Genomic DNA, 13,009 nt, shown 5'->3' on the forward strand with positions numbered 1-13,009 from the left:
ACAGTCTTTCTTTCCCACAGCACTCTGAGTTTCCTTTTTCAGTTATTATGTTTTCTTTTCTGTCAGGCCTTCAGTTCATGTATCAACATGGTTAACTGTACATGTAAATCAACACGAAACTTGATGTGTCGGTTTACCACATACATAAAGTCAAATGATCTAGCGTGACATATAATTATCATTTTATTCATATTTGTCATGCAGTCCTTATCTGTCTGTGTATGTAGCTTTCATGTCTGTATTTGTCGCGTTTCTGTTTCGTCATACATGTATGTGCATATTTTTTATCTGTCTGTCATAGTTCTTTCTACTGTTTTTTTTTTAATTCGTGTATTTTCCGTGTTTTTGTGGATAAGACTTACTGCTAAACATTCCACAAGTTTTCAAGCATTTTCCAAGATGTTAACATTCTTATCTAGTTATTTCTACACCTCTCATCGGATGAGACGACAGTTTTATGGAGTTGCTAAACAGACAAATTTACTGAATATGGACAATTTTTGCTTACCACAAACAAAAGTCATATGAATTGATTATTGGGCAATACCAACATTATAAAAGGGATTGTGATGTTGTGGACAGAGCCAATTAAAAATTGATAACTAAGGAATGAAATATGATCCAAAACTCCTAGTTTCCTTAACCATTACCAGATAATGGACGTACAAGATTTGAACAATGCATTTTCAGGTTTATTCATCAATTGAGGTCTTCAAAGCTCTGTCACAGACATTACATAATGCTGGAATTGCTTATGGTTGTTTTCTCAGCTGATGTCAGCTGCACTTGCCAAGTAAATTTGCCCAGTGATATCGTATTGTTTAGCAGCTCCGTAAAATTTAAGCCTGAGTGTTCATCCATGTGAACTGTTTTGCATTTGTTTACATGCTCACAGAATGATGATTGATGTTAACTAACTTATAATTACTTGCATAGATTTTTATTTTATGAGCACTTGTGAAGTGCTGAAGCAAATTTTTATTTTAATGTGAAAGCACATTTCTGGTGACATGGCCAGATTTAGATTTTGAAATTCACTGAACCTTTCTACCCCTATTCCTACCCCTCCCCCCCCCCCCAAAAAAAGAAGAAGAAATTTCACTTTTTATATGATATATTTACTGAACCCAAAGATTCTTCAAAAAGGCACAAATAATAATGATGATAATTGGTTCTTATATAGCACTTTTAACTAAGATCAAAGTGTTCACATCATTATTACCCTGCTCATTGAGCCAATGAAACATTCCAAAGACAATCTCAGCTCCCTGGGGAGTATGCAGCTGAATGCTGCCATTTCGGCACAAAACAGCTACAATCAATCACAATAACCATCTCTGCACTCACAGGTCCCCATTTACTCCTGGGTGGGGACAAAGTGCCTTGCCCAAGGACATAAGCACCATAGCCACAGGCTGGACTCGAACCCACAACCCGCAGAATTACCTGCAGACCACAAAATCAGTGCCCTAGACCATGAGGCCATGGCACTCCACATGTCTCAGATGCCTGAAGAAACCTAGTACAGGTATATCGGGAGAAGACGCTAAAACAATTGTTCAGTATTAGGGGTGGGCACCCATTGCATCTGGCTGGGATAGAAAACCCAATCCACAGGGCAGCCTGGGTGAGATTAGAACCCAGCTCACATAGAAGGTGGGGCACGTAACCCTGGGCACCCATTGCATCTGGCTGGGCTAGAAAACCCAATCCACAGAGCAGCCTGGGTGAGATTGGAACCCAGCTCACATAGAAGGTGGGGAATGTAACCCTGGGCACCCATTGCATCTGGCTGGGCTAGAAAACCCAATCCACAGGGTAGCCTGGGTGAGATTGGAACCCAGCTCACATAGAAGGTGGGGCATGTAACCCTGGGCGCCAATTGCATCTGGCTGGGATAGAAAACCCAATCCACAGGGCAGCCTGGGTGAGATTGGAACCCAGCTCACAGAGGTGGAATGTGGGGCATGTAACCCTGGGCACCCATTGAATCTGGCTGGGATAGAAAACCCAATCCACAGGGCAGCCTGGGTGAGATTAGAACCCAGCTCACACAGAGGGGAGGGTAGGGAATGTACCCTGGGTCCACCCATAATGTATACAACTGTACGCAACTCCCAACCTGATTGTTCGTCTCTCTCCCCCCCCCCCCCCCAGCTCCGCCGACCCCTGTAACAGCCCCCAAGAAATCTCTGGCCATGTCACCAATCTCTTAACAGCACCTGCATGTAGTCTGAACTAACCAACACATTGAATCCTATTTTGCTGCAGTAGATGAAGAAATTCCTAAAAAGAAGCCAGAAAAAAATGAAGAGCCTGATGCTGAACCAACAGAAGAAGGTGTGCATGTATATCACAATGCAGACAGTCAAATTTGGGAATAATTGGGCCAATTGTATGACATTTGATTGGTAGAGTTTTTGATTATGACATTGTGGCATTCATGGACAATTTTTTTCTAATATGCCAATTTGGTGTTCAAACACTGTATGCATTAAATATAGCAGGTCAAAGGTCATTCATTGCTAAAAAATTTAAAAAATAAAAATTCTTAAATTACACTCATGTAGAAAAACATCTTATTTCGAGAAAACCTTGCTTGTCTCATTCCCTAGAAATATTTCTAGGGAGTGAGACAAGAAATATTTTCTGGAAACAATATTCATTTTCTTATATTAAGATATTTCAGAAAATCATTTTTAGCAGTGTTCAGGATAAACAAACAGCGATCACCAAGACAACAAAGACATATATTCAGTGGAATTGGTTCTTGGTGGCATTTTCTGCAATTGATTTTAAAGTGCCACATTTAACACATTGCAAGGTAAGCAGCGAACTGTGTCACTTGGAATGACCTTTGACCTGAACTATTTAGTCGTGTTAGAACGAAATACCATTTTGGCTAATATTATGACGTGATCAAGTTTTGTTGGGTCAGTGGCTTGTTATGTGTGTTGCCTGTTGCTGAATGTGAGCGTAGTGCATGGATTGCATGGACATTTGTAAGTCTCTTTGGATCAAAATGTTATGCATGAATGTGCATGTTCAGTGTTACAAATTGGTTCAATGGATGTTTTTAAAACTCAATTACTTGAAATGCATCAGTGCCTTGTCAACACTGTTGCTTGCTGCTAACCGCAGGTTACGTGTATGTTACAAAGGTACACTGTACTCAGTCAAGGACTTTTCAATTTTATAAATAAGCTGGCATTCCATGTAGAGCCACCGGTATGAGGAAGTGGCGTCATATTACAGTTTTCCTGTTCTCTAATTTTTCACTTTCACTTCCACTTTGAAAGTTGGAAAGCAGTCCACAACCGGATTTTCTTGTATGTTGTAAATTTCACAGAAAAAAACTTTCACTGACTAGAACTTGTAAAATTTAAAAAAGTTATTGAGAATGGACCTAAAATGTGTATTGACTATGTTGAGGTCAAAGTTCACCCCCAGTTTTTGTTCATCCTTGGCTGCCCTTCATTTACAAGATAACAATCATATTATTATTAAGTTGTTTTTGTTTTTGCTGCAGGCCTTTAACACCATAATGCTAAACCAATATCTGCAAAAAAAAAAAAAAATAATAGACAGTTTTGCCATTATTTTTAGTTCATGAGCTAGGACACTGAAGTCAAAAATGTGTTAATGCTTAGACAGAAAATAATTTCTCAGCAAATTACCAGCCAAAAGCCATGTTATTTAAGTGTCTTTTGGCTTATTGTTTCAGAACATAAACTTGAAAAAGCTAATTTTTTTGCTCAGCTTCATTTTTAATCATAGATAACACTAACTTCTTATTTACCTCAAGTTTCTTCTAAAATGCAAAATGTACATCGCTAAGGCCAAAAAAAAAAGTCTCCGGTTTCTGGTATGGAGCTTGCCCAAAAAGTGGTGCGGCGACGCGGCTTTTTTTTTTTTTTACCTGATTTTTTTGCTTCATATGTGTGCTGATGACTGCAAATGGTGCCCGACTAAACTTAGTGCAAATATATGGGAGTCCAGAGAGGCCACATAAAGCTTATTCTCGACCATAACCCAATCTAAAAACACGTTAAAATTGTGCAGCAGCAGGATTCCAGTCAAACCAGTGAGTTTGGCAGTTTTGAGACATCATCTTTCATTGAAAAAAAAACTTTTTCATTTTGCCGATGCGCATGGCTACGGTGACGCGCGCGCATACCAGAAACCGTAGACTTTTTTTTGTTGGCCTAAAGAATGTGTTTTTTAATTACAAATCTGCGGCTTTTTACCATATATTGTTTGGCAGAATTGATTGCCCCCAAGCACTGAGAGGAAATGATTTTTTGTGTTTAATTAACCTTAGATGGATTGGAAGCAGACACTAAAGGACTCATTCCTGTCAAGAGATACACCGTGGACAGTGGAGGTCGGCTAATCATAACCCATCTTAACCTGTCATACTTGTCTTCTGCTTTCAGTATCTTCCTTGGTTCTTCTGTCATCATTTTCTGTCTTCCAACATGTCCAATGTTTTTTCCATCAGTCACTTGAAAACCTCACTTAAAAAACCTGAGACTTTTCATGTTTGTCGTACCCTTTTGTTTGTTTGTTTGTCCATTCATTTGTCTAGTGGTCACATCGTTCCTCCCTGCTTTCTGTATTTTACAGTTTGTTCAAGCTTCAGTCCTGTTTTTTCATGTGGTGTAAATTTACAATGGGCAATAATATAGCCAATAACCAGTTAAGTGTTCAGACAATACATACATTTGTACATGTAGTGTTCTCTTACATGTACATGTCTTATGCCAGCATCCAGTGGATGTCGCTGATGTCATCACTCCATGCGTTTAGAGTGTACATGTACCTATTACTGAAACAACAAGCATGACCAAAGTACAAATGTAGATAGTGTCTGGTAGAAATGGGTGTGGTGGGAAAGGGCGTGGCCTGGTTTAGTAGGTAGTCAAACCCCATCCTTCCCCCTCAAACAGAAAATAAGCAATGTTAATACAAATGCTAACATGGCTAAGGCCAAAAAAAAAGCCTCCGGTTTCTGGTATGGAGCTTGTCCAACAAGTGGTGCAGCGACGCGGCTTTTTTTTTTTTTTACCTGACTTTTTTGCTTCAAATGTCGGCTGATGACTGCAAATGGTGCCCGACTAAACTTAGTGCAAATATATGGGAGTCCAGAGAGGCCACATAAAGCTTATTCTCGATCATAACCCAATCTAAAAACACGTTAAAATTGTGCAGCAGCAGAATTCCAGTCAAACCAGTGAGTTTGGCGGTTCTGAGACATCATCTTTCATTGAAAAAATTTTTTTTTCATTTTGCTGACGCGCATGGCTACGGCGACGCGCGCGCATACCAGAAACCGTAGACTTTTTTTTTTTTTGGCCTAAGCATGAAAATATTACAGGTCAAATATTAAAAAAAATAACTAATCAATCACAATATGAACAAATTATACCATGTTATACTTTGGCTTATAACCCTCTTTTGGGCTATATTTCAGTACTAAGTGAATTCATGATTCACATTAAAAAAAAATGTCCTGTGCATGGGTTTTGTTCTGTCCTTATTTTAACTGCAGATCACAGAAACAAAATAATGTGCTTAACTTGAGAAATTAACTTAAATAATGAATCAAGGTGTGATACTAATATGGTTTGGCAGAGGATCAAGATTTACACTAACCTCTGAAGGTCGTGTTATACGCCCAACTTTGTCTTAAAATGGCTGGTGAAATGTTCAGTCTTTGAAGTACAATGTACATGTACTTGTAATCAATCATTTCTAAACCATACATGAACACCTGTCATTGCACTAGCATACCGGTAGTTAGCAGGTTGGGTGAGTATTTAGATTTTGAAATGCATGTAGCAGAATGCTTGATGTAATGGTTGAAAGGGCCTGATAATTTGATTCCAGCACAATCTTGTTTAATTCACTATTGAAATGAATACGTAAGATCGGTAAAAACCGGTCGTTGGCACAGCAAAAACGGCATCACGCCGAATCAAAGGCCACCACTCACTACAGACTGGTGTTTATTCCGAGCATGTTGTGCTGTCTCATTAACCAGTTCATGCTGGGATTATTTTGACAAGAACGGAACGAGGCGCGGGATTTATTTTCACCTGACCTCAAGCCAGGCAGGTTGAAGCCATCACCCTTGGGCAGCACACTCATATTCTTGGCCTCGCTCACTGTGAGCGGGTCGCTGACAGATATTTCCGACCTCACTCGGGTTCCTGCATGTTTACCTGTTATCTGTTCCAAATACTGCAAACCTTTTGCATGTACACAGCCTCCGGCACAAACTGGTTAAGAAAGTGGAAATCTTCAGGCGTGACTTTTATTTTGTTAATTACAGTCTGCAGTGTAACAGTTGACCATTGCGTGGCAGCATTTATTGACCAATTTTCTGAACGATTTTACTTTTCTTAGAATATACATGCACATGTGTGTGGCTTAATCCATCGCGATTACAACACTTCGATAGCGAATAGTTAAACAAGTAGATTGCATGCTGCATGTAAATGTTCTACATTTGTATGGTACATTTATGTGTAGTGTGATGTGATGTAGAACTTGTTTAATGTTCTGGTTGAATTTTTAAAAGCATTATGTGCATGTACCGGGGGTACTTGATACAAAGCTTTATTTCAAGTTTATTTATTTATGGTTGGAGATCACTAATTGTCATAGGTCAGATTTAAACCTAATTGCATTGGTACATGTAGTGGAGCAAATTTAAGCTGGTTCCCAGACCCTATTCTCAATATTTATAGAAGGATGGGTTGGAACCAGTGAAGAAGTTAGAGCGCTGACATATCTCAAATCTTGGCAGTTGACCTGGTACTTTGACATGTGACCACCATTTAGATATGACACTGTGTTATAGAAAAAGTAAGGTGACCATTGGTTGTTATGGGATCCTTGTTTTGCTACTTATAGTGATGGACCATGGTACTTGATAAAACCTTTACAATTTATTATTTACTTTTCTCCCCATTCCTTTAGACACCTATGCACAGGTCAACAAGACTAAATTGCCTCCTAAGCCTCAATCGGCCAGATCAGCTCCCACAAGTAAGTTCATTTCACTTCAGAACAAATTTGGTTGAGATCAAGACTATCATTTGAGGGCAAGTCCAAGACTTTGCACACGCTGTGTCCCATACGTGACAAAAGTTTAACCCCCTAAGATGTTCATGGATTTCAGTGTTTTTTATTCCACTGTTGGGCATCTGCAAGGAGAATACCCACAAGATGTGTTATGTTGTAAGTCTTTGCAATGATTATGTAATTATTAAGAAAACATGGTGTTGCATACATGTATGTGACAAAAAATGGACCTTTTCTTGGACTTATTCTTGACAAAACATGTACTTCATCGATGCACGATAGCCATGATGGTTGTGCTAGTCAAGTTTACTATTTTGGACTAGCCTACAACGAACTCCATGCGGGGACAATAGATGGCATTTTTTGACCACTTTCAGGAGCCTAGTAGATGGGAAACAGTGCGCATAATGGTTTGTTTGCATGTATGCACAAATGATTGTTTTCAGAGTATGTACCAGAGATGCCAACATACACGATTTGGGCGTAGCATATACAAATTAGAGCGGTGAATACGACTCTGCTTTTCTTCATATATCATCTCAATGATGGTCAATCATTGCAAAAATGATGACAAGACATGAATCTGGGACTGAGAAACATTTCCAAGTTTGTTAGGAAATGTTAAGCATATTTTCTTGACACTCCACAGACTTTGTACACAACCGCTGAAGTGGCGTCAGGTTGCAACATTCTTTCCAGTCGGCCCAGTAATATTCGCATCCTAAGCCACAAGAGGGTGCTATTTCAGGCTATTTATATACTTCATGGTATTGGCTATGGAGAAAAAAAGGATCACTGAACTGCTCGACAATGCTACTATAGTTTTGACTTCAATATTGGCATCTCTGATATACAAATTTAACGGGTGCTTCACATTAGCAAGGACAGTTCCAGAGAAGTTAATGAAATGGGGGAGGGGGTGGCAGAAGGGCTGTTTCAAGTGAAAATGGCCTTCTTGAAGAAAACTGGTCAGTGCCCCCTTCGCACCCCCTGGATCCACCACCAATTGGCGTCAGGTGCTAACAGTAACACCTTAGAAGTTGCAATCCAGTGGTTTCCCCTACTGATAACTCTCCCTTTCTTACTGCTGTGGGGGCACTTGTGCGTGGAGCCCATACTAGCAGTGTGGGAAAAGGAAAACTCCACTGTGTCTGCTACGGTATTTTAGGGGTCGCAGGTTCACATCTCACTGCAGTCAATTTCATTGTTCAATCGGACTAATCTGTGTCTCATTCATTTCAGATCTGCCTGATGTGACCTATGCTGAAGTCAACAGGGACAAGAAACCCAAACCACCTCCAGGTAGGTACATGTACATTGTACATGTACACCTCTCTCTCTTCTCTCCCCCCCCCCCCCCTTTTAAAATTGGTGGATATCATATTGTTTGCCCCGCCCCTCAACTTTTTTTGACCCCAAATAAAAGTTGCAGCCTATATTTGATTCAATTGCTCAGAATAGCTGATTCACTCCAAACTCGAAAATTATATTTAAGTGATGATCTTTTGGTTTAAAAAAAATGATTAAAGTGGTCAGAAATTGCCTCAGATCACACCGCGCAGCATCTAAAATCTTTTTTAAAAATTCCCCAAAACCCCACGCTATAAGAGCTTTGCATTTCACACTTGGCTTGCACATTAGTTCTGATCAAGGTGATGTGACCCGACCCAACAAAATGAGTCACGTCACCAGAACTAGTATTGAGTAGTAAGCCATTTAATATAACCTTACACAATGAAAATCTGTAGGAACAGTCAACCTTTTTCCCCATATAACATCTGCATGAATTCAGATGTTAAACTGAGTGGTAAATAAAACTGAAGGGCAAATTATGTGCTTCATACCGCGTGTGAAAATGTAAAAGTGACAAAAAATGACTTTAAGACTCATTTCGTATCATCCGGTCACATATGTAATCCCCCCCCCCCCCCCATTTTGAGAAGTGATCAACGCCCTTGCATAGGCGCAGTGGCGTAGCCAGAAATTTTTCAGTGGGGGGGGGGGGGGGGGCGCTGGGGGGGCTGGAACATTTCATGGGGGGGCGTCATGTAGATCAATGATAATTTCTTTAGAAACTCAAAATCTCAGTAGGGGGGGGGGGGGGGACGCCACGGCATAGGTGCATGTGTAGTTGCAAACTATGGCCGAGTAATTAGGGTGAGAATTCAATGGGTTTTGCCCTTCACAGATATATTTTATAAACTGTATACTCAGAGTTATCCTGAGTAATTGTGAGTTACCAGCCACAATCACCCAAGTGATCGGAACAACACTGAGTGTACAGTGTTTGCTAAAATATGTGGGTAAAGGGCAGAATCCAATATTGAATTTACATCATGTCGACACATATTCCATCTTATGAATTAGGACCACAGATGAAATGTTTCCGATTTTAATCGGAAATCTGACTTTTTGAATTTTCCAACGAAATTTCCAATTTTCTTACGTGTCACCCAAAATTTAATTTTGTAACGATTTGTCCAGAAAATGTCATTTTATTTCAATCATAATTTTGAAAAGTCAATGGAAATGGCATGTAAAAATCATCACGAACGTAGTTTTGAACTCTTTCACCAGTCGTTATTGGAGTGTTTCAATGGTAGAAACACGGGCCATAACACTGATCAGAGCCTTTTCCGGCTGGACAAAAGGTTAAACATTGACATGAGACATGGAAAAATCACTGTGTCGCACGGTAATACAGTGTGATGCGTGCACGTACAGCCGCACACGATCATTTGCAATGGTACCGTACCAGCGTACGGCCTCAGCCGACGTCTTAAGGACGTAGCCCGAGGCCACCAACCAAGCCCATTAATAAGGGAATAAATGTGTGCTTCGGAGGTTTTTATCACTCTGTTTAAAACCACTTAGAGTCTGGGTGCTGATAATTACCCGAGCCGGAGGCGAGGGTAATTATCAGCACCCAGACTCTAAGCGGTCTTAAACAGAGTGATAAATACTGACCGAGCACATATTTATTCCCATTCATAAATACCTTTTCGGTAAGAAAAAATCATATAATTCGTTCAAAACATCCCGATTTTGTTCAACAAATTCACTTAATGCTTTTTGAAACATCCCTCTTGCAAAATAATGGAGTGTTCAGCTGGCGAGTAAGATGTAAACAACCCTTTTATGGAGATTGACGCGCGCGTATCATGTTCTGCGCGATGTCGCGCAGAACGCACCTGGCGCGTTGCGTTTTGAATATAGAACTTTAAAATTCTGACTCCCTGGTAGTGTTGCGCATGCCTACGTGAGGATTGTGAACGTTCAACCAATGAAACGATAAGAGGCACTGGATTTTTAGGAGTCCACATTTTATTGTGACACTGGAAAAGTGTTTAAGACCAGCTAGCCATGTCTTTATCATCCGTTTAAGACCAGCCACGTGACGGGCTCTCGACCAATAGGAATGCGTAAACTGTCTTAGGTATTTATGAATAAGATTCTAATCTCATTGATATTGTAGCGTGGTCAGGTGCTGCAGCGAGACAAACAAATAACTTGGTAGAGAGAGAAGATGTTTAGGCTTCAAGTAAATAAATGTATTAAGAAAGATTGGAGATTGGAAAGTGAGTTGATTTAATTAAGTTGTCATGCACTACAACTTACGTGGTCATTACATCAAGGCCTTTCCTTGCCACGCCCAGGCAAAAGCTGCACAGCCCTCCACAGACGTCCTATCCCTAGCACAGCACCCTGGAGACTAAAGCGCACATCGCTAGTTCAAATTTCATGCACATGGGGCTTTGCAAAAGAATTATGCAAATGCTGCATGCCAGGCTGGACTGATACACACTCAGCTCAGGGGGTGTGATGGATGAGAGGGGCAGGCTAAACCAAAAATAGAAGGTGGGGAGGAAGGTAATGATGAAGGGCTATTTTCATTACACAGGCCCCTCTCTCAGTGAAGACGTGTCCTCACGTCTTCACTCCACCAACCGCCAACGCTAGGTGCAATCTGTCCAGCTCAGGTAATCTACAAAGTATACAAGACGATAAAGCTTGTAAATAATTAGTGGTCTAGCCGCAAAATTGGTTATACTTAACTTACATTTGTTCTTATATAATAACTAAGAGTACTCTGTTTACGTAATTTGCCCCAATTAAACTTACTTATAATCAAAGACGATAAGCAATTTTATCATACCTCAGTAGTAAATTATGTACAATTATTCGGTGTCGAAGTTTGTTTAGAGACGTCTCTTCTGCTGATCACGTTGCAGGTAGGTACATTTAAATTTTAGTATTAACAATGCATGCACAAGTGACAATTGCAGGTCGGTTTAAATCACGATTCACAGTAACTTACCAAAGTCTGCCAAAATTAGTTACATTCTGTTTTGGAAATGTAAGATAAACCCACCACAACTTTAGAGTTCATAAAGTTCATAGTCGCCTCGTCTCATCCAGGCTGGGGGGTTACGTACTCTGCCGCGTCTAGTAGTAGCTGGTTGAATCACATGATCGGGAGCTGCAGCATCCAGATCAGGTAATGCGTCTTTTGCCCTGGTCGACTGAATGTCTGGTTTGTTCCACATTGGAATAGGTGACATGGACTCATCTGGATCAGGAGAATCTCTCTTCAAGTTGACTTCTCTCCTCTGGAACTGTTGCATCACTGCTAGAACTGTCCAATGTCTCCCGTTGCTGGTATGGTTTGAGCCAGTCGAAGTGTACGATTTGTGAGTGCCCTCCATGTGTACCTTGTATGCGATAATTGGCATCAGACACTTTTGGGGTGATCTTATAGGGGCCCTTCCAAAATGTCTGCAGTTTGGGACTACGACCACGTTTCTTCCTGAAGGTGTAGAGCCAGACAAGATCGCCTTCTCGAAAGGGATCTCCCATTTTCTTCAAGTCATTGTGTCATTTCTGTCATTCCTGTGCAGCGTGTGAGTGGATCCGAACTCTCTTGTATGCCTCCCTCAGGTTGTGCTGGACTTTCAGAGCATAGGTGTCACTGGTCTGTTGCTGTTGGTTTGGATCTTCCCTGCTAGCAAATCAAGAGGGATGTTGATCTCCTGACCGAACATGAGGAAGTTTGGCGTTGCTTTGGTGGAAGCATGTTCACTGGAGCGGTAAGCCATCATAATGTGTGGCAAGTGGTCATCCCAATCTGTTTGGTCATCTCTGACATATGCAGCGATCATGGCTTGTAGAGTTCTGTTAAAGCGCTCCACAAGGCCGTCGGATTGAGGGTGGTATGCTGTTGTTCTTGTTTTATTGATCCCCAGTAGATGACAGACTTGCTGAAATAAGGCGAATTCAAAATTTGTTCCCTGGTCGCTGTGAATAGAGCCAACTTTTCCATCGGTGCACCAACTGGAACTTGAACAAGATTAGCACGCCGTTTTGGATTTGGGGACTTCCTGCTCTGACACTGAGGAAACTGTCGAATCCATATTTTGACATCCTTACTACACCCAATCCAGTAGTACTTATTTTTGACCTTTGGGATTGTTTTGGCTATACCCAGATGACCACCGCCCGGCTCGTCATGAGCTGCTGCCATGATCTGTTGTTGAAGTGAGTCAGGAATGAAGAGTAACAGGCGAGATCCGTTGCCAGTATCGTTGGTCCAGCGTCGATAGAGGCAGCCCTGACGAAGCTCCGGTTGGTCCCACTGGAACCAGTGCCCTTGGTTCGTCGGTCTAAGCCACCAATAGATGTACTATCTGGTCGTTGCCCCGCCTTCTTCCACTTGATAATCGGTGCCAGAATTGGATCATCTTGCTGTGCCCTGCTTATTTTGTCAAGGTCCCCGCCCCGCAAGGTAGAGAAATGCCATTACACTCCCCAGTCACTGATGGATATCTGGGCAGCGCATCTGCGTTACGGTGTTTGGTACCAGGTCGATGCTGGATGTCAAATTCAAAAGTGTTGAGTTTATCTAACCAGCGTGCGACTTGCC

General features: G+C 41.1%; 1 protein-coding gene across 1 annotated transcript in view; it reads left to right on the forward strand.

Annotated features, from left to right (window-relative positions):
- Positions 1 to 13,009, forward strand: part of LOC119735327 (Down syndrome cell adhesion molecule-like protein 1 homolog) — a 67,899-nt gene that overhangs the window by 38,907 nt on the left and 15,983 nt on the right. Inside the window, exons 19-22 of the mRNA XM_038209025.1 lie at positions 2,272 to 2,340; positions 4,322 to 4,384; positions 6,985 to 7,053; positions 8,332 to 8,391. Of these exons, the coding sequence (XP_038064953.1) occupies positions 2,272 to 2,340; positions 4,322 to 4,384; positions 6,985 to 7,053; positions 8,332 to 8,391 (261 nt within the window). The remainder of the gene's footprint in view (positions 1 to 2,271; positions 2,341 to 4,321; positions 4,385 to 6,984; positions 7,054 to 8,331; positions 8,392 to 13,009) is intronic.

The sequence above is a fragment of the Patiria miniata genome, unplaced genomic scaffold (assembly GCF_015706575.1).
Source record: "Patiria miniata isolate m_02_andy unplaced genomic scaffold, ASM1570657v1 HiC_scaffold_29, whole genome shotgun sequence".
Lineage (NCBI taxonomy): Eukaryota > Metazoa > Echinodermata > Asteroidea > Valvatida > Asterinidae > Patiria > Patiria miniata.